This window comes from Phaseolus vulgaris, chromosome 8 (assembly GCF_000499845.2).
Source record: "Phaseolus vulgaris cultivar G19833 chromosome 8, P. vulgaris v2.0, whole genome shotgun sequence".
Classification (NCBI taxonomy): Eukaryota; Viridiplantae; Streptophyta; class Magnoliopsida; order Fabales; family Fabaceae; genus Phaseolus; species Phaseolus vulgaris.
The window spans coordinates 59,658,725-59,680,556 of NC_023752.2; the positions used below are offsets into that span (position 1 = coordinate 59,658,725).

At 29.5% G+C, this 21,832-nt stretch overlaps 3 protein-coding genes across 3 annotated transcripts; all 3 read left to right on the forward strand.

The window, feature by feature from the left end:
- Positions 1-1,163: 1,163 nt before the first annotated feature.
- Positions 1,164-7,344, forward strand: LOC137825908 (B3 domain-containing transcription repressor VAL1-like). Its single transcript, XM_068631712.1, has 12 exons — positions 1,164-1,276; positions 1,499-1,580; positions 1,671-1,772; positions 2,516-3,126; positions 4,772-4,868; positions 5,026-5,200; positions 5,403-5,482; positions 5,588-6,001; positions 6,143-6,192; positions 6,657-6,724; positions 6,853-6,881; positions 6,963-7,344. Exons 1-12 carry the CDS (start codon positions 1,164-1,166, stop codon positions 7,266-7,268), a joined length of 2,127 nt encoding a protein of 708 aa, XP_068487813.1. The 3' UTR covers positions 7,269-7,344.
- Positions 7,345-9,122: 1,778 nt separating this feature from the next.
- Positions 9,123-10,646, forward strand: LOC137823725 (probable O-methyltransferase 3). Its single transcript, XM_068628963.1, has 2 exons — positions 9,123-10,037; positions 10,199-10,646. Exons 1-2 carry the CDS (start codon positions 9,267-9,269, stop codon positions 10,499-10,501), a joined length of 1,074 nt encoding a protein of 357 aa, XP_068485064.1. The 5' UTR covers positions 9,123-9,266; the 3' UTR covers positions 10,502-10,646.
- A 4,294-nt stretch (positions 10,647-14,940) lies between these two features.
- LOC137825825 (uncharacterized) lies at positions 14,941-16,989 on the forward strand. Its single transcript, XM_068631616.1, has 3 exons — positions 14,941-15,476; positions 15,704-15,807; positions 16,547-16,989. Exons 1-3 carry the CDS (start codon positions 14,967-14,969, stop codon positions 16,800-16,802), a joined length of 870 nt encoding a protein of 289 aa, XP_068487717.1. The 5' UTR covers positions 14,941-14,966; the 3' UTR covers positions 16,803-16,989.
- The last annotated feature ends 4,843 nt before the right edge of the window (positions 16,990-21,832 follow it).

Genomic DNA, 21,832 nt, shown 5'->3' on the forward strand with positions numbered 1-21,832 from the left:
GGAAGAATTATTATAAGATATAACATAAGACAAATAATAAAATACGCTGATAAACAAACATAATACTTGAAAGTAAAAAAAGTCACTAATTACATTAAAACCTATAAAAAATATATGAAGATAACTATTTCTGTCATTTTATTTTTTAACTATTTTAATAGATAGCTTCTATTTAACTTTTTTGAATTAGTTTAGTTAAATATAACATAGGTCAATAGATCCTTTATCCCAATTACATTTTTTTTATTAACATTACTCAAACTTAAATTTTATATAAAATTTCATTTAGACACATGGGGTGTTGATACTTAGCCTCCATTCAAATATAAGGAAAATATTTGGTGTACTTCAAATTAAAGAAACCTTAACCATTTTAATTTTATTTGATCCCATTGTTCCAAAAAAACCTCTTACTTTTTAAGATAATTTACAAAACAAATTTATTAATTAATGTGAAATTAATATTTTTTGCATACATTAAAATCCAATAAAAAGCAGTAAATAATAGATGTACAACCATGCATATATTTTGAATTTGAACAATTTATAGATATTTATAATAATTTTCTTTAACCTAACATACAATTACTTTTAAAGATAACCATTATTAATATTTTGATTATTTTTGTCTGGATTTGAGTGTCATGCATAATGCAATACATTTCTGTTTTGAAAAATTAATTGTGACATAAATACATATAATTAAATTTATTGAAGTATTAAATAAGAGGAATTGGTGAGAGATGGTGAGTCCAAAAGAAAAACGTTAAAGTCAACCTGAAAAAAACAGTAAACTTAGTGTGAAGAGAAGGAAAAAGAGAGTGATAAGGAAATTAAGGTCATTTGTCTCCTGCATGCCTTTTTTGCTCTTCTCTTCTACCTTTATTATGCAAAGCCGCAATCTTTTCCAACTTTGCATGCGCTTTCTCTCTCCCCTCATTCTCTATACTAATTCACTTTCTCTCTATTAACAAAACACAACAATAATTCACGTTCCCAAATTCCTTAGCGCCTGTAAGTGTATTGTTGTGGCAGCACACAGAAAGCACCTAAGAGTTGTTTTGTTTTCCGAGGATGGTTTTGTTGTCCCTTTTTATCTCGAAATTTGTGCCGTCATTTTAATTCGTTTTTGTGTTGTTTCTAGGGTTTTGAGTTTGCGGTGGATGGAGGTCGAGGTTTGCATGAACGGTGCGTGCAAGAATGGCTACGCGAGAGAGTGGAAGAAAGGGTGGCCTCTGCGATCGGGTGGATTCGCCAGGCTCTGCGATAAGTGCGGGTAAATTTGATTTCTCTTATCTTTTTTTTTTTCTGTGCTGAATTTTGATGGGTTTTTCCATTGTTGTTGGGTGATTTTGCGAGTTTGACTCTTTTAAAATGAATGTGTATAAGGAGGTATTATTAGATGACCAGAGAGTTTGTAAGGTCAAGGATTTTGGAGTGTTTGTGACTGTAATTGTGACGGCGTGAAAATCCTTAATGAGTCACTTTGTGTGCTTAGATCTGCATATGCCAATTCAATTTTCTGTGAAAAATTCCACCTGCATCAAACTGGTTGGAGAGAGTGCGATTTTTGCAACAAGGTATAGAGTAAAATATTTTGTTTTTCTATTTAGATTCTATTCAATCCCTGTCTTTCTCTCCTTAGTGTATCATTTGACCTGGTTTTGCAGTCTATCCACTGTGGATGCATAATATCAAGGTTTTCTTTTGAGTACCTTGATTTTGGAGGTATACGTTGCTCATCCTGTCTAAAGGCTACTCAACTTCCTCTGGTAAGGTTAATCTGAACATTTTCTTTTGAAAGATGATTTTCAGGCTTAAAGTTTACTTGCTTAGTGATTAAAATATGGTTCTTGCTATGTATATTTTAGTCAATCTCATATTTTTGAAAATTGTACTTCACAGAAGTTACTTATTGACACTCACTGAGAGTAAGGGTTGAATGTAGTTATGTTACTATTTTTTTATAAAAAAAATAATAAATAGAATCACTTTAAAAATGATACAACCTTTATTCATGAAAATAAAGCACTTACTCACCTAACTATTCAGCACCCCAATTGAGGAGGAAAAGTCAACACCTAACAAAGAAACCAAAACACTAACCTAGACGATCTCAATTTAAAACAACGGAACTAGTAATCTAAACAAACAAACAAAACAGATAGCACTGAAAAGTGACAATCAACACTCAACCCACACAATATAAAAAAGGCAAATGCAATGTCACTGATGTATTTGGAAGACTAAATCTTTACTTATTTTAATCTTCTCAATCCCTAGTTAATTTCTGACTGTCTCTCCTTCTGTCATATAGTTCATCTTCCAATCATGTTTAGCAAATTGTTTCACCTTGCTTGCTGGTTCCTCTTAGGGATATATACCTAGTCTTTTATCTCTCCTGTTATTTTTCTTGATATAGTGTGAGATGTAGCTAGTAATCATTTTGAAGAGTTTTTTAATTCCCTGATGCTATTATTTATAAGACTCATTATTATGTAATGTTTTGTTGCAGATACAGGAAACTGGAAACTCTATCAGGCCTATTAGATCAGTAAAAAATCATGCTGAACATATTGATGATAGACTATTCCTCGATGGTTGTAGCAAAAGAAAACTTATGCACATGCGAAGCATTGTTGATGGTAGAGAATCCAGCCGGTGGCCTCAAGCTAAGAGAGATGACATAGATTCATGTATTGATCTAAACAGGGAAGACATGAGATTTTCAAATGTGATGAAACCGAGTAATCATTCATTAAAATTTACTACATTAGAAAATAATAGACCATCATGGGAGAGTAGAAGTATGCACAGATCAAGTTCATTGAATATTTCTCTGGGAGATTCATCAGGAAACTCTGTGCTACCTTCTGCTTTAGAGATTGCAGAAGGGAGATTTGAGGGTAAAACATCATCATCTTCCTTTCATCAAGGGAAAAGATCTCTCTCCATGATGCCTAAACCATTGATAAATGCAATAACCATAAATATGGAAACAAGCAATGGCATGGTCTCTCAAGAGCGTGTTGCACGGCCACCTACTGATGGAAAAGGCAGGAATATGTTACTTTCTCGTTACTGGCCTCGGATTACTGATCAAGAGCTTCAGCAATTGTCCGGAGAGTATCCTTTATATTTTTGCTTAATACTTCTTTTTAGCCTCTGCATTATACCTATGATAAATGCCTATTTTTATATAATTAAAATCCACAATAAACAAATATTTTTAAAATTATATTATAGATTTACAATGAACAATTTAGACTGATTTAAAGGTTATTTTTACTATTGACAAATTTATCTTACAAAAACTATAGGATGAAATAGAAAGGAATAGACACTTGCTCAGTATAGAAACAAAGATAAAAGAATTGTAGTTTGAGTTTCTGAGAGGATTGAAAGAGATAAGTATTTTATATTGTCCACTTGTCTAATAAGGTTGAATCACCCACAATCATAATTTTTATTAGAAATTTTTTTAGCTCACACAAGAGACATAAAAATTTGTTGGGAGTAATATTTGCTTATTAATAAAAAGTTTCAGAAAAAATATATAAATAAGTTTATGTATGATTAAAAATAATTGAAAAAGTAAAAAACTTTTATATAATAATTTATTTCAAATTCTGAGGAGTGGTGGTCTCCAAGATCTAACCTAGAGTGATCCTCTTTAACCAGTAAATCAGTAAATCTCCCTAAATTCTGGTAATAAATACATTTATTTCAGTTTAAACAGTTTCAACTTAATTATTATTCATATAATAAAATAATATCTCAAAACACTGTTATTAAAAAAATATCAGGTACACTCTAAACTTATTCTGAACTTTATATTTTTTTGGCATAAAAAATTCTTACTTTGCATAACATTAACTGCTGATTTGAATGCTAGCAATACTATGTACTACATTTTTTTTATGAAAGTACTATTTATTACATAATTTGAAGTTAATAAAATCCACTAACATAGAAAGTTTTGTTGTAGGTCGAAAATAGTTATATCAAAATTTTACTAGTAAAAAAAGTATGATACTTAATAATAAAATCAATTTATTAAATAAAATTGAGTGAGTACACAGTTGTACATATAAAAGTGAAATAGATTAATAAAAATGTTGGCAAAGAAACTTAAAACAAAATATAAGGGTTGATATACTACTTTACTAGTTTTTATACACACACGCATATTATTCAGTACAATTATATTTCACATATAATTTTAATTAGTTATATTTTTTAATAATTTTTAACAATTTTTATATACTATTTCGAGTTGTTTTAGTTTTAAAATTTTATAATTTTAACCACAAGTAGCCGAAAAGATAATTAGTAATTGAAAGCTGTTAAACTGAAAGTTTATTATCTATTATAGTAGTTAATAATTATAAATGATAGATTTGAACATGTTTATACAATATTTTCAATTTTATGTTATTATTAAAAATCTAATTTATTTTAAAAACTATAGAAAGAAAAAGAGATGAAAGAGGGTTGATTGAAATGAATAGACCCTTAATAGGATTAAGTATATAAGTAAAGATGAAAAATAGTAATTTGAGTTTATGAGATGGTTGAGAGAGAAAGCCATTTAGTAAGTTGGAAAGTGGTATGTGGAATACACTTGCAAAAGAGAGAAGAGAAAGAATATTGAGAATGTCTGATAAATTTCTGAGTTATGTATTCTAATTAACAACATTTACACATCATCTGCATTAAACTTTGTTATAAAGTTATTTCATTATACAAGTTTCCTTAACTTTATCATCAGTTTGAAGTCTACTATAGTGCCTTTATTTGAGAAGGTACTGAGTGCCAGTGATGCAGGTCGAATTGGTCGTCTTGTTCTCCCAAAATCTTGCGCTGAGGTAATCCTTCATTCATTTAATTTCTGTTTCTATCTGTTTGTTTGTGCACATGTTTATGCATGCAGTTCTTGTAAAAAGTTTTCTATTAAAGAAACGCTACCACCTTCTCCTTCTAATTGCAGCACATCTAATCTAATCATTTGCACATGAATTTCAGGCCTACTTTCCTCCTATTTCACAATCAGAAGGTCTTCCTTTGCATATGAAAGATGTGAAGGGAAATGAGTGGACATTTCAGTTTAGATTTTGGCCTAATAACAACAGTAGGATGTATGTATTAGAGGGTGTAACCCCTTGCATACAGGCCTTGCAATTAAATGCTGGCGACATTGGTATATAACTTCATCTGCCCAATCATTTGATGCACATACTTATTTCTTTATGATTTAATACTGAACTAAAAAATTCATTTGGTATTCTGATTTTCTTTGTAAATGTTATCAAAAGTAAATGTCCTTCCATGGCTATAAACTTTGTTGACTCACATAGGCTGATTCATGATATTGGTTGTGTACTATGATCTTTCTGCTACAGTGATATTTAGTCGGATAGATCCTGGAGGCAAATTTGTTTTGGGGTTTAGAAGGGCATCAGATTCTATAGATTCACAGGTTGTGACATTATTTTCTATTTTTCTGTTTGTTGTCTCTTCTTTTGATAATGCATGTGTGTTGTTTATTTCTTTTGATAAAAGTAACAAATGATCATTATTGAAACAGGATGGCTCTGCTGCACATTCCAATGTTTTTTCAACAAAGAAAACAACCTTTTCTGGTGCAACTGCAAATATGCACCCAGGAAATAGTTATCATGATCTACTCCAGACAAGGAAAGGGAATGGTGATCCTTACTTAAATAGATGTTCAGAGCATTTCCGTTTGGGTACTGGAATTGCTGATTGTCTTCGAACTGAAAATTTTGAGATGGTAAACAACGATTTGGTGCAACTTCCAATTTCAGTTTCAGAGAAGACTCAAAATATTGGGCCTGTGTGTAAGAGGTTGCTCGTACATAATGAAGATGCCATGGAGTTGAGAGTTACATGGGAAGAAGCTCAGGGCTTGCTTTGTCCGGCGCCCAGTGTCAAGTCCAGTATTGTAACAATTGAGGACCAAGAATTTGAGGAATATGAGGTAAGTCTGAGTGACACTGTCATGGCTGTGTTTGCTATTTCAAGATGATGAACATGGAATTGAATGATATCTGGTGTGTACTTTCAAGCATTACGTTCAAATTTCAGTTAGTTGGCTAATACATGACTTCATTTTATTCAGGAACCCCCAGTCTTTGGAAAGAGAACTACAATAAATGCTCGTTCATCAGGGTAAGATTAAATACATCATTGCATAAATCTTAATTATATTTACCCCAGCAGAAAATTTTGATTGAGGAGTAACCAGTTTATAAGTTTTTGTAGCTTGATCTTGTCTTCAAAATTTTCATTCTGTTTCATTGCATGCTAAAGAAAGTGTAGTAGATCGCTTCCACTGGGTTCTGTGGTGAAAAGGAATAGTGGTCCTGAGGCAATTAAGGTTGAGGATTAAGGTGTTGGTATTGCTCCTTGTCTAGTGTTTGGATCTGGTTTATAAAACAAATAGGCATCGAGACCAAAAATTGTAAGCCTGAAAGATAGCAAGAAGTAATAATAATATATCTTTTTTAAAATTCTACTGTGCTCTACTTGTATTTCAAGTGTTTGGGGTGCAAGCAGGTGAACATCATTTTGTTTTTAGACCTTGATGGTAGTACATGCATGGTCTATGGTTCTCACGGACAATGGCTCTCCAGGTCTTTGAGCTTTGCATCAGAGGAAACGAGTCCACAGGAATTAGATAATATTCTGGTAACCAATAAAGGTGTGATGATCCTACTCTCTACTTTTTATATAAAACTCTGTATTTGACAAATTCTCCTGTTCTACAACTGATTGAATGCTGTATATGCTCGTTCTTGAATGTGCATGTGTGCATGTGTTCATCCCCAGATTCAAAAAAGCGAAGAATTATGGAAAAAGCCAAGTCAATTATAGAACATGAGGCTTTCTGCTTGAATGAAGAAGCGAGTGCAGGAGTTTTGGATGATGATCTTGCTGAGCCTGGTGATTCATCAGGTGGAGCCACCACGAAACATGCAAGGCACCGTTCTGGTTGCATTTGCATTGTGTGCATTAAACCTCCAAGTGGAAAAGGGAGACATAGAGCAACATGCACTTGCCCTGCATGCATCACTGTGAAACGCCGTTTGGACACACTTATGACGCGTCAGCAGCAATGGCAATCAGAAGGTGAAGCAGATGGTAGCCAGAATGATGATATTTACGAGGAGGGTGAACTCAGTGCAGGACAAATAGACCTGAATTGTCGTCCCAATCATGATGAAGACATGCAAGTGGATATATGAAACCACAAACTATCCTCACTACAGGAATGGATGAACCAAAATGGCCTAAAACTTTTATCCTAAACTGCAGTTTAGATCAAACACAATACAGTTTTGCTTTCCTTTTCTAAGGAGTGGGAAAAGATGCTTCTAATTTTACAGTCAAGAAGTAGAATTTGACTCTGATTTATTTTTGAAGTCTTCTTTTTGAAAATGGGTTTGCCAAAAGTATTAGTTTGCTACAAACATCCCGATGGTAAATATTATTGACGCAATCACTATACGGAATATCCCAAATGATAGATTTTCATTTAAAGAGGTTTATTCACCCAAAACAAATCTAATGAAACAAAAAATTATTTTTAACCTGTCAAATGATCAGAAGATACTTTTTAACCTAAAATATTTTATACCTTGTCTTTTCTTGGTCTCGAACTCCTCCTTTCATAATTGATTTATTTTTATTCAAATTATAATTAGGTTTCCACATTGTTTTCCTCTATAGGAATATATCTTTTTTTTTAATGAGAAGATATTTTAAAAATTAGTTAGTCTCTCTTATTTCAATAATTTAGTATAACTATATTTAATGAATATAGACTTACTCATGGATTTACATAGCAATATAAATTTGTTTTCCTATATTCTTTAAGGCAATGGTGATATATATTTGTATTTATGACTTTTGTTATCCAATGATTGAATGAGTTGAGGGTCGAAAAACCCATTCGTATCTTGTTTCCTCTAAACATAATCCACAAATATACCTAAATTTCAATAAGTTATTAATAACATATATAATATATAAAGAGTATAAATGTTTTAATAATTGTAGAACTATTATGTTAATCTCCTAAATTTCGGATGCAAGATCCAACAAATCAGATATGTGAAAGTACAATGATACATGATTGTTCCTGCCAAAAACATTAGCATCCCATGAAACTTTTATAACGGTTGTATTTAAAGTTGTAGCAATTTCCACCAATGTTGTCATAGAATCAATGGAAAATGTTCTCTTCTTTTCCTCAAGCAATAAAACATATACTCTAAAGGAAAATTATTCAAAAAGTGAACAAAAGTTGTACCATTGATACAACAACGAATAGGTTTTTTAATGGATATATATCAGTAATAACCTATGTGTCGACTTATACAAGAGACACCATTTATAATAATAAAAATATATTTATATATTAAATTTATCGGTTTTATTTCTTATAAGTTTCTGAAGTTACTTTCTTTCTCGTTTTTATTTAAGATGATTTTTGTACCGGTCAGGGCCAAATGGTTCCGGAATTTTTCGATCCTCGATACCGACTCACATATTTAAATGCATTAAGGTTAAAGGATAGTTAACAAGACTAAGATGTTCAAAAAATTAGGTAATGCACCTTTAATTATGATCTACATATAAACTAATCTCAGTCCAAGAGTAATAAATTCATCACATCGGTATAAATAGACGTAACAACCAAGACAAATGTATATCATTATTACTCAATTATATATAACACTTATACCTATGCTTTTTTCATAAAAGTTCAAATGAAATAAAATTCACACCTGTAAGATAGTAAATGCAATATTTATTAAAGAAAACATTTGAGAGTATGAAAAAAAAAGTTTGAAAACTAATCAATCTATCTATCAGTATATATAAAGTGTAATGATAGGTTTACACCATATATATAGTAAAAAGCATTCACTCAACAACCCAATAAAATAATATTTTAATTGTATTTAATTTAAAATATTATTATAGCAAATGTAGCTTACTTTTTCAATGTATTTTCATCAAAAAGGTTTGGAAGGTAGTGAGCCGAACTTGCAGACGCTACGTGCTGATAAAAGAAAAAAATGCGCAGACACTCCATGCTGGTAAGGAAAAGGGCAGGCACTACGATAATGGCATCCAACCTAGCCTTCCAAAAAAAGCATACAAGTTGCTTATAAATAAAGCCAAATAATGTGAGGTTTCATACCCCAAATTGAACAAGTAGTTCAAGGCAGCAAATAATGGAATCCCGTGAAGAAGATCAATCTGCAAAACTACTGAGAGCTCAAACACATGTATGGAATCATATTTTTAGCTTCATAAACTCCATGTCCCTTAAGTGTATTGTTGACTTAGGCATACCAGACATCATACACAACCATGGCCAACCCATGTCCCTCTCAAACCTCATTTCTTCACTGCCCATTCACTCATCCAAAACTCATTTCATCCATCGCTTGATGCGAATCATGGTCCATTCTGGTTTCTTCTCTCAACACAATCCCACCGAGAATGAGCTTGAACTCAAGTATGCACTCACTGATTCCTCTTTACTTCTGCTTAAGAGCAATGCAATGAGTGTCACACCTTTCTTGCAGGCCATGCTTGATCCAGTCATGACAAATCCATGGAATCAATTTTCTAATTGGTTCAAAAATGGCAATCCTACAACATTTGAAATGGAAAATGGGAAGCCGTTTTGGGAGTATGCTAGCTGTGATCCCAGATTTAATATCTTATTCAATGATGCCATGGCAAGTGATGCTCAATTAGTCACTAGTTTGGTGACTGAGAAATGCAAAGGGGTGTTCATGGGACTGGAGTCATTGGTTGATGTTGGGGGAGGTACAGGAATCATGGGAAAGGCCATTGCCAAATCGTTCCCTCAGTTGGAATGCACTGTATTTGATCTTCCACATGTTGTTTCTGGCTTGCAAGGAAGTGAGAACCTTAAATATGTTGGAGGGGACATGTTTGAGGCAATTCCTCCAGCTGATGCCATTTTGTTGAAGGTAAAATATTGTGCTCATGCTAGTAAAACAGTTTTAGATACATTGAATTTGTGTTTTTTTTTAGGATTAATTATATATAGAGATTAATAATATTACATGAGGTGATAATTAATTCCTTTTGACTATTGTTCTGATGAGTGTTTCTTTGAATGAGAAAACAGTGGATATTACATGACTGGAGTGATGAGGAGTGTGTGAACATATTGAAGAAATGCAAGGAAGCGTTATCGAGGAAAGGCAAGGAAGGGAAGGTGATAATCATAGACATGGTGGTGGACAAAGAAATGAAAGATGATGAATCATTTGAAACACAGCTCTTCTTTGATATATTGATGATGGTGTTGCTCACAGGAAAGGAAAGAAACAAGAAGGAATGGGTTAAGTTGTTTTCCTCAGCTGGTTTTAATAACTACAAGATAACTCCCTTTGTGGGATCAAGATCTCTCATTGAGATCTATCCATAGTATAAGTGAATAAGATTGTGTGAGGCTATAAATCTTTTGTTTCTTCAATGTTGAGTATGTAACAATAAAAGAATGTGTGAGTTTGTTTGTATTTATAATTTAAAATAAAAATAAGCAAATCTGAATGTTTTATATGTTTCTTTAATATATTTATTTAAAATCTACCTAATCTTTTAATTTGGCTGCACAATTGTATTTTTGTTTGTTTGCATCATGTGGAAACACATTCAAAGAATCTGAAACCACCAAAATTACTAAAAACAGTTCATGTCTTCCCGTTGCGGCTTCAATACAAAAAGCAACCATTTTGTATATAAAAAACAAAATATTCCCTTAACAAATTTTTTAATAATATATTAATATTCTAAATAAAAAAACATGTGACTAATAAAATATTAATATAATTTAGTCAGAAGTATTTGTTTTTATTGTCAAAATGTAATCTCTTTGTATATATATATCACAAATATAAATGAACACGTAACATCTTATTTAAAGGATGCAATGAATTTTGTGACCAGTACATGTAATCATTCAAGCATATTGTGGAAAAGTTCTCACAAAATCACGTTAAGTACAGGAATTTTGTGATGTAAAATATTTATCTTTAAAATTGTGTATCACAAAAAAATATGTAAAGAGAATGAATAGCGATTTTTGTGATAGAGTTGTCACTGTGAGTGTATCGCAAAAGTTGTCAAAAAAGAATATTATCACTTAAAAAGGACTATTATTAAACGAGAGTGCGTTATAAACAAAATGTTAACTTATCATTGATTAAACGAGTATTGGGTGTGTTGCACTTAAGAGATAATACATTTGTATGTTTTATATGTTTCTTTAATATATTTATTTTAAAAGCTACCTAATCTTTTAATTTTGGTCAATAGGGGTGTTCTGAACTAAACAAGTCAAAAAAAAAAAAAACCAAAGTCCAACTCAAAATATCAATGATCACTTAAAATAAAATAAAAATTGGATCGATTTGGATCCTTTTTTTCAAAATTGAACAATTTGGCTCTCTTTGCACTTTGACACTTTGAACCGACTAAAACTAAAGTAAAATAAAATACTAAAAAATTATTAAATAACAATTAAATTTAAAGACAAAAAATAATTAATTATAATTATTAAATTAAATATTATTTTAAAAATTAAAAAATTATTAATATCAAAATAGTTTCTATTATCAATAAAAAAATTATAAATTAATTTTTAAATTGGTATCTAAATTAAGTGTTAACTACTAATATTTTAATTCTAAATTAAATCTAATTTTATTTTATCTTTTATTTTTTATTTATTTTATTTTTTCTTATTTATTTTAAATAATTATTTTCAATAACTAAAACTGTATTTTTTTTATTTTTTTACTGAGTTTCTTATTGTTATTATTATTTTAAATTTACTTAGTCATAATAATTTTTTTAAATATTTAATTTATTTTCAGTTGACTTTTTCTAGATCCAATACGATATATATATATATATATATTAAATATGAATTTAATAATAAAAGTTAAAATGTAAGATTTTTTAACTTTTATTTGAAATTAAGAATAATATAATTATTTAAAAATATTTGACGGAGGATCATACGAAAGATTTCAAACAGAATTAATTATTGTTTACTCTTCCATTTTTTTTTTAGTTTTATAAACATTGTATATAGTAGTATACACTTTATTTTGAACTTCTATTTGGATATTTTTTTGGGTTATGTTTTGGACCAATTTTTGTGGGTTATGTATTGACCAATTAGAGTAAGGTGTAATAATAGCAAAAAAATCAGTCTAGCTAGAGTTACAATTGGATCTCCTTTGACCCAATGCAACTCTAGACCATCTAGGATGCACAAATAAATTACTAAAGTGTAAATAAAAAGCATGAAGTGGCAAAGAAGGCATAAATGTCCACATGTCATCCCTTCAATGGGGGGATTCTCACCAATGTCAAAAGGTCATTTGTCTTCATGGGAATGAAGATGATTTTTTCCAATTAGAGGAGAACACTTGACAACCTCTAATTTAAGAAAATTTGCTCCAATTAGAGAGAGTCACTTATCCTTCTATGAGTGGAAAGTTTTTATGGTTAAAGCTTGCATCTTGGCTGCTCATATCACTATAAATACAAGTGTTAACCTCCTTGTAAATTAGCTTTGAATAAACTATCAAATTACTGTCAAATTTTAGCCTTATTTAAGTGTTTTAGCATGGAACCTATACCAGATGGGACCAAATGAACCACACCACTCAGTATCAAAGAGATGAAAACACGATCGAGGGAGAAGATTCAATTTTCAAGCCAGTTACAAGTATTGTCAAGCCCTATACAAGTACAAAACCTCTTAGGAGTTGGCCTAAACTTTCTTAAGTCTCATTATCATTCTCCATACCTCAATACTTCCCACATTCTTTCACTCATTTTTGCCACCAAATCCCACGAAATTTTGCATCCCAAAAATATAAAACAAAAGACACAAATTCTTGCCAGCTATAGAATTGCAAAGGTGATATTCTGCTATAGAGGCGCTAACATCTTTCTCTACACTTAACCGACTCCTAAACCCTAAATTTGATTCACATACAACTTTTTTATAATTTTTCATAATAAACTAGGGTAACAACTCTATTTTTTTTTTGTTTTTACGAAATAATAATTATTTTTTAGTTCTCTCTCTCATATATATATATATATATTACATGTTTATCATATTGCACCATGAATTCTTTACCTAAATACACCCACTTCATTGTGCACGCAATTTCTTCAAATAATGCAAGATAAGACCGTCTTTCTTTATTTATCTACGTGATTTTCTTCGTTCATTTACGGTCCATGCAAAAATGGAAAAATTGTGTTTCTTCACGTAAATCCACAAAGATTAGTAAATGCAAACGCATTTCATCTTCCAAATCAATCCAAGTAAACAATATTCATCTATATCCTAACATAAAGTTAAACTCAAGAGCTTTATTTAGGTTCATTCTAATTTGTAAAACACCGAAATGTGGGCTGACTTTTTACACCCTACAATCAACATTACTTTATTTTAATCTTATTATTTTATAATATTGTTTGTGTATTAAATATAACTAAATATTTTTATATATTATTTTATTAATATCATATATTTATTATAAGTACAAATTTAAATATTATTTCATAATTCATTTTTAATATATATTTTTAATAGTATATTTTCTTATATTAAATTTGTAAACTACTAGTTTTGTTTTAATTGTTATACATTCAATTGTTGTTTTTATAAGATACTTAAATTTGGAATTAAAAAATTTAAAAGAACTTCTTTAATTTTTCTCCTAATTTATGGCCTATTAATATATTGAAACCTATTATTTTCCTTTAGAAAATCAAATACCATCAAAATGGGACACATGGGTCCGTAATGTCATCCTATCGTAAGTTCTTTTATCAATTGTTGCAATGTATGTATTAGTAATTTATATATATATATATATATATATATATATATATATACTAAAAGAAAATCATGAAATATAAACTAATTTTTAGATATCAAAATAATTAGTTACAATACTAACTAAATTAGAGATCATTTTATAAACTAAAAAAAAACGGTTTCTAAATTAGTTTATATTATTATTAAATAGTTTCTAAATTAGTATTTAATTAGCAACCAAGATTTTAAAGATCAAATTTATTTATTTTTTTAGAAGAAAAAAAATATATATATATATATATATCAAAATATTTTTCTAATTTACAGATTCGAATGTTTATAAAACCAAAATAAAAAAACATCATGATTATTGTCTTAATGAAAAGGACACACTTTCTACATTTGTTAAAAACAATCTATACTTTTGTTTAAAAAACAATTTTCCACGTCCTTTTTTTCATTGTAAAAACTCTTCCGAAAGGGGGTAAAAGGTTTTTGTCATGTAGTGAAATATATATTTTATAAAAAAATGACAAAAGAATACTAATATTGTAAAAAGACTTGAAGTATATAATTTTCTTTTCGTTAAGTAAATATGAAAAATAGCAGAAAAAAGAGTTAGAATTATTATTCTAATCTTTATTTATATGGTTATATTCTAAGGTCCAAAGCATTTGACAGGTAAGTAAGAAGAAAGAAAAGGGCATGGTTTGGGTTCGTAAACCTAAACCATTTTAAAATATTGAACATATATAGCTAGCGTTACTTTTGAATGGTTCAAAGAAGTGATTGGATATATCTCTTAGAAAATGGCTACAACCAATGAACAGAAAACTTGGAATCTAATGTCTGTAGCAGACAGCTTACTTTCGACCGGCCTCAAAACACGTAAACCTTGGACACATGTGGTCGTCCTTATTTTCAAATAGGACCGAATTAACAAGCATCTTCCCTTGTCCCTTTGTTTTCATTCTTTGCTTAAATATGTTGCTTCAAACCTATACCTATCTACCCTTATCTCATCTTAACCTACAACTCTATAATGGGTGATCACATGAATAAGGACATGCAGGAAAAACCAATCTTACTATCTCTTGAAGATTTGTACCAAGGAATCCCTGATGAATCCGTTAACCTCACCTTTCAACACCTTGCTCAAGTCAACAACACATCAGAGAAGAACACAAAACCCACAACAACCCTAACACCGTCACGCTCTCTGGCCAAACTACCTAGTCTTGATTTCACCAAAGGCTTGCAAGGTAATTTTACTCATCACCATGATCAACACCACGTACAACAACACTTTGGCCATGCAGAGTCTTCACCATGGGGTCATCCTGGTCACTTTAACCACCATGCTGCTGCTGGTTCAAAAAGAAGTCCCCAATGCATGACCAGTGGAGATGATCATTCCAAGTATGGCGTGAGCTTTGATGGTGTGAGTGCTGCTTCGGGAAGAGGTAGCCGAAGACCACGACCTGGGATTCCGCACTCTAAGATTTGCGCAACTTGCAATACCTATACTTATATATTCCGCACTAGATGCCTGGTACGTACTTACATATACTAACAAACTAAATTTCTGAGTTTCTAAACAATAAATTAAATCTTTTATACCATATATCTATCTATTTTTCTTTATAAATATATGTGTGTTACAGATAACAAAACATACAATAGGTGCAGGGAGAACATGACATTAGATAATATAGCTGATTATGTATATAGTTGCACATTCGATCCTTCTGCTGATAATAATGTTTCTGGTGCATGCAGGTGTGCGGGAGGGTTTATTGCAGACAATGTGTAGAAATAGGAATGGGGGAGATGGTAGAAGGAAGAAAGTGTATTCAGTGCCTTGGATTGAGATTCAGCCATAGGTAACCATTTTATTCTTTGTTTTACTTAAGAAAAGGGGAAAAAAAGTTCTCTGTTGTTTGAACTAGGTAGTTGAGATTGTAACTCATTTTTTTTTGGCTTTAAAAATAGCCATGTCGATTTGGAAAGACTAATAATTTCACATGAGGTACTGATAAGTACCAATGTAACACCTAAACCAGATAACAGCCCAATGGAAAAACATAAGCTTATGCTACCCCACCTAAAGATATATAATATTGTAGAAGGCAATCACAGGAAGATGCAAAGTTATTTTTTCCTTACTAAAAGATGATGATGTTGAATCCTGTTAAGCTGAAAAGTTCTATTAAGTTGGTTGTTTTCATGACAGCATTATTTATAGGTTTTTGTTTGCCGTCCCGTTATTTTGTCTATATCAGACAATAAATAATTCATACATCTGAATAATAAAAGTTGGTCTGAATCAACATTGCACATGCATAATGGAACAAAACAATACTAAATAGTACGATACATTTTCCATCTTATCTCACAATACTCAATCCTAAACTACTAATCTCTTTTCAACCAATATTTACATTACAGCTAGGTTGTTGTCTAATAAGTTTGGAGTTTCATCTTAATCATTTATTAGGATAAACACAAAATCTAATTAAAGAACACCACTCACAACACTTATAATATTATCTAATCATTATACATTAAAACATTTCTCGATATATAGAAACATGCATATTCATAATTTGATTTGTGGGACAGGTATATAGAAAGAGCAGGGAATGTAGGATGCTGTAGCTGGAGGTATCCAAAGACATTGAAACAGGTTGAGCTAAAGTGTGCTGAGAAAGGACCAAGAAGGAGTGGAAGGAGGTATGATCATAGTGGGATGGGAAACTCAAGATCTCGAAGTCCTGTTAGCCCAAGAAGGAGCCATGGTGTTGCTACCAATGAACTTTCTTTTGTCAATTCCTCATCCTTTTCTCCTTTCTCACCACATTACAGCCTCCCTCTATAAAGGAGTAAAGAGTGCAATGACAACAATATATCCTACGTGTACCACCCATACATTCACAATTTGTTTTTTTTTTTTTAACTTTATTCTATGTTTTTAATTTAATTTGTTCCTCTACTTCAATTCAACCCTTATTATGTTTCTTCTAGATTTTGCATATATTAAAAAAATACTCACCTAGTATCTCAATAGTAAATAATGTGTTTGCAACTATTTCTAGATATTATAAATCTTTAAAAATTATGCTTGTGTTTTAAGCAAATTATAATGGATTATTTTCATTGGTTAATAATGTTAAGTAAATATTTCTAAAATAGTATAAATATCTAGATTCAAACAAATGATTTAGACGAGAAGATCCGAAAGGACTTCCTCTCTTTGGCTTCGAACTTTCACATCTCTACAAAAAGTGATGAGACAAATTATAATCACTATTCAATCTAAAAAAAATTGTTTAAACCATAATTTTCAGCATCAAATAAACAAAGCTCATGTCATAAAGACAAATGAAATGGTTCAATTAACATGATAAAAAAGTTATTATCATATTTATCATTTACTAAATAAACTAAACAAATCTTATTATAAATATTTCACATAATATAATTGAAAAAAAAATAATACACATAAAATGTAGACAAAAATTAAATGAAAAGGAATAACCTTAATTAAAAATAAATAATAGATAAAAAGTTTAAGACACAACCAGACCAATTATTCAGTTAATAGTCATTGCTTTGAAAGGCTATTACATAAATGACTTTTTACAAATATATTCTTCACTTTCAAAAAAACCTACAACATTCTCCTTATAATATTAAGATGACCATTAACATTTCAAAACTTTTAAAACTTATATGACTCTCCAATTTGCATCCAAGTTGTCCAATTGTCAAGAAGGTCAATTCTCTCGAATTAGGTATGTCATTGGCCTTTTGAATTTTATTTATCCTCGAGTTTTTTTTCTCTCGAGATGCATATCATGAATTTAATTTAATCTCACACGTATTTCACCCTAAACAACTTTATACAATAACTAAATTTTATTTAGTTGTAAAACATATTACAGAAATGTTTATATAAGTTTATATAAATTAAAAAATAATCTGTCATTTTAAAAAAAAATGGTTACCATATTAAAGAATTTAATAAGGGTGATACAATAATGTCTTCAACAAAACTTTCACTTTAACTCGTGAAATTGAGATTTTTTTACCGTCCTATGAAAATATTTATTTTAAGAATTTGACCACAAATCATTTTCGAAAACATCATGTTATAAAGTAATATTTTATAAAAAAATTATGAAATTTTAAAAAAAAACTATTATCGAAATCCACTTAGTTTTTTTTTTCTAAATAAGAAAAGAAATTAAGTCTAATGACATTTGCAGATATAAATTTGAAAGAATGAATAATTTGAAAGAAACTATAAAGGGCTGCTTCTTCGTGCACCCCTATCTTCCTCCGGCACCCTATAAATTTGATAATTCCATGGTCCTTTTGTAAAAAAGTTAAAAAGTATGAGGCATTTTGTTGTGTTGGTATGGTGGTGTGGAACTCTTGGTGAGTGAAGAAAGTCTTCAAGGTGTTGGTGGATGTGGTGGTAACTTGTGTCGACGGGTGTTTGTGGTGGTTGTGTTAGTTTGAAGTCAGTGTACAATGTTGGATTTTTTTTTACGTTTTTATAGTATGTTTATGTGTGTATTTTGGATTGGGTAATTCTTTAAAAACTCTGAATTACATAATTTAGTAACTAAATTTAAAATTTATGTGTCTTTTGGATGATCCGGAACTTTTCTTCGGATATGGATAAATAATCTGGATTATGCCATTCGTAAGGTAATTTTGTGTTTTCAAATTTCACCAGACATCTAGATATATATGTAAATTTTTATTAATTTTAGAGACACACAATAATTAATATTTTATAAACTAAAAGATTATAGATATTTAATGTACTTTCTATTATTAATAAAAATTTATAAATTACTTTTTAAATTGATATTTAATTAGTTACCAATGTTTTAAATACCAACTTTATAATATAAAATAATTAAAAATTTAAACTTTGGTAGTTAATTAGATATCAATTTAAAAATTTATTTATAACTTTTTATTAATAATAAAAGTTACTTAGAAATCAATACCTTTTTAATTTATAAAATAATATATAATTTAGTCAATATAATAACTAATTAACTTTTTTAAAATTAATTTTATTTAATATTTTTGTTATAGTAAATAAAATATTTAGAAATATTTATTGAGTATTTCAAGTTCAATAGGTAAAGTTGTTACCAAATGTTCTTAAATCTATCTCATTATTGAAAAATAATATTTAATTTTAAAATCAATGTATAAAGAGTGGTGATAAAACCATTTTAATCCAAACATAATCTTTATAGTTTTAATAACAAAATATAAAAGAAAAAGACTACAAATCAAATATACTCAAATATAAATGCAATAATCTCAACAATAAATTAAGAATTTTGTATGAGGATATTCACTATCAATAAAATATAAAATAAAATACTTTAGAGAGTGAATAAAATATTTATTTAAAAATATTATTAATCATCTTCATAATATATAAAAATCATAAAAAAAAGTAAAGAAAAATATCAAAAGAGCTAACGATATTTAAATATTATTATTTTTAAAACAATTTATTAAAAGATAATAACTCAAATATAAATATATATATATATATATATATATATAAAAGAAATTCAGGGGGTCAAGGCCCTAACCATGTTCGTAGTTCCGTTTCTAGTTACTGCCCAATGAATAAGGTGCCACTAAATCAGATGTATTATCAACATTTAGAGTAGTGGATCTTTAATAAAAAAAAAATTGTTAGTGTCAGAAATTTTTAATCAATTTATATCTTTGATTGAGATACACTGAACATCGCATTTGATTTTGACAAAAGGGTAGAGATCCATCCAAACCATTATGTAAGCAAATCATATAAATAAAATAAATAAAAAAACACATTTTATCATCGAATTATCTATTGCCTTAGTATTATATACTTGAGCATACCAAGATTCATCTCTCCTTCTCTTTAAATATTAACACCAAAAAATATATATAGTATGATAGTTGTATGGTCATTTAATGTTCACGTGCTCAAAGTCTCGTCTCTCTATATATTGCCCCAAAAGGGTGTATAATACGAGAATCCGTGGGATAAGAATATGGAAAAATAAGAAATACTACAAACCACAACATGTTCGTAGGAAAAAAGCTTAAAATATTATAAACATTATGTACGCACCGAGAGAATCTAGATGCATATGATTGGGAATGTAAAGGAATTCGTATACCCAAATATATATGTTATAAGTTAAAGTTATTTTTGTTTTAGAGTTATATTGGATAGATTTGAGAGGATATTATTGGTTTAGATTAAGGGATAGGCAGAAAATAGGAGAGTAGATTCATGGGAATAGTGATCTCTCTTCCTCTTTCATTTTAGGATTTGTTTGTTTTTAAAGATACAATATTTATGGATATTGTTCAGTGGATATATCACTCCTTTGAATTCAAGGATTTGCACTAAAAGGAAGGGGAGGTAAATAACATCCTCCCTCAAATGAAGAGAAGGTCATGAAAAGTCAACTCATTATGATTTTTTTTCATTTTACCATTTTTTTTTATTTGCATGCACGTGGAACATAATATTTTTCAAAGAGTCATGCAAAGAGAGATTCCTGAGAGTCATAAGAGATATCCCTAAAGTGCATAACTTTCCTTTTCCTTGACCAAGATCCTAGGTCACTGAACGTAAAGCAACAATAATATGTCTCTCTTTGTTATGCATTCTTTATATAAACCATGAAAAGTAAATTAGGACGTTGGATAAATTTTAAGAGAGTTTGTTCATGAGTTTTGCATTTTCTTTGGTTTTGGTGGTGAGGTTCTTCATTGTTCAGGTTCAACACTGCACTCTGAGTGTTTATGTAACTTCGTGGTGTACGTGTGTATGCGGAGTTAGAATGTGCATGTGTGTCTTCCTTGACGAGAAGCAAGTGTCATTTCCATGTCGATAAGTAAGTGTCATTTTAAACCTCCATAACACAACATAAAATATAGCATAATTGATTATGCGTGAATACAAACTACACACATAATTGATTATCTATATAAAAACAGTGGGATAATCATTCTCCTTGTTCAAACTACCACTGGATAGTTTAAAATGATATTACTTAAATAATTAATTGGATACTTTAGCAATGAATATCAACAACAAAATTAAATGACATCAATTAGCTCTATTAGAACAATCAATCCATTCCTTAAGCAATATAATAAGCAAACGACAAGTCCATTTGATTCCATTACTTGAATAATCTGAAAAGCAACAATATTCCACATCAAGATCAACATTTTCACAATCAAAACAAACTTCATAAATGTATTTTAAGTAACTATATTGTTTACTTTATCTTTACTTTAAAAAAAAGGTTAAAAAGATTTTATTTTGTGTTCTAACCAACTAAAGTTTAAACATCAAAAAATAAATTAAGTAATTTTTAAGAAGCATTGTGATAAAGTAAAATAAAAATAACAATAGTAATAAAAATAAATAATAATAAAAATAATAAGAGAATGAGGAGGAAGAAGAAAATTAGTTTAGATAATTTATCGTTTATCTATTATCTACGTGAATTCTTAATAATTATACTTGATATATGAATAAATGTTTGTAAAGATTCAATTGAACGAGGTAAGAATGCTACTTTATTTTATATTTTATAACTTTTTGAAATACTTAATTTTTATAAAGTCTTTATTGAGTAGTGTATAAAATATACTTTATGTATGTAATTTATAAGAATTAAAACAATCAAGAGCATGAAATATAGGTTTGAGATTTGATTATAGTTTTTTAAATATTACATTAAATTATATAACATATATATATATATATAAGAAATTAAAATCAATCACAAACTAAAATAAATAAACATTAGCTTAATTCAAAAGTGTTTAATTTATTGTAAATTCCTTGTTGGTGGT

Excerpts from the sequence above, each read along its gene's own strand:
- LOC137825908 (XM_068631712.1), top strand. The coding sequence starts at position 1,164 with ATGGAGGTCGAGGTTTGCATGAACGGTGCGTGCAAGAATGGCTACGCG. Across the intron at positions 1,773-2,515 it reads AGGCTACTCAACTTCCTCTG|ATACAGGAAACTGGAAACTC; the intron begins GTAAGGTTAATC and ends GTTTTGTTGCAG. Across the intron at positions 5,201-5,402 it reads ATTAAATGCTGGCGACATTG|TGATATTTAGTCGGATAGAT; the intron begins GTATATAACTTC and ends TTTCTGCTACAG.
- LOC137823725 (XM_068628963.1), top strand. The coding sequence starts at position 9,267 with ATGGAATCCCGTGAAGAAGATCAATCTGCAAAACTACTGAGAGCTCAA. Across the intron at positions 10,038-10,198 it reads CTGATGCCATTTTGTTGAAG|TGGATATTACATGACTGGAG; the intron begins GTAAAATATTGT and ends ATGAGAAAACAG.
- LOC137825825 (XM_068631616.1), top strand. The coding sequence starts at position 14,967 with ATGGGTGATCACATGAATAAGGACATGCAGGAAAAACCAATCTTACTA. Across the intron at positions 15,477-15,703 it reads TATTCCGCACTAGATGCCTG|GTGTGCGGGAGGGTTTATTG; the intron begins GTACGTACTTAC and ends TGGTGCATGCAG. Across the intron at positions 15,808-16,546 it reads GGATTGAGATTCAGCCATAG|GTATATAGAAAGAGCAGGGA; the intron begins GTAACCATTTTA and ends TTTGTGGGACAG.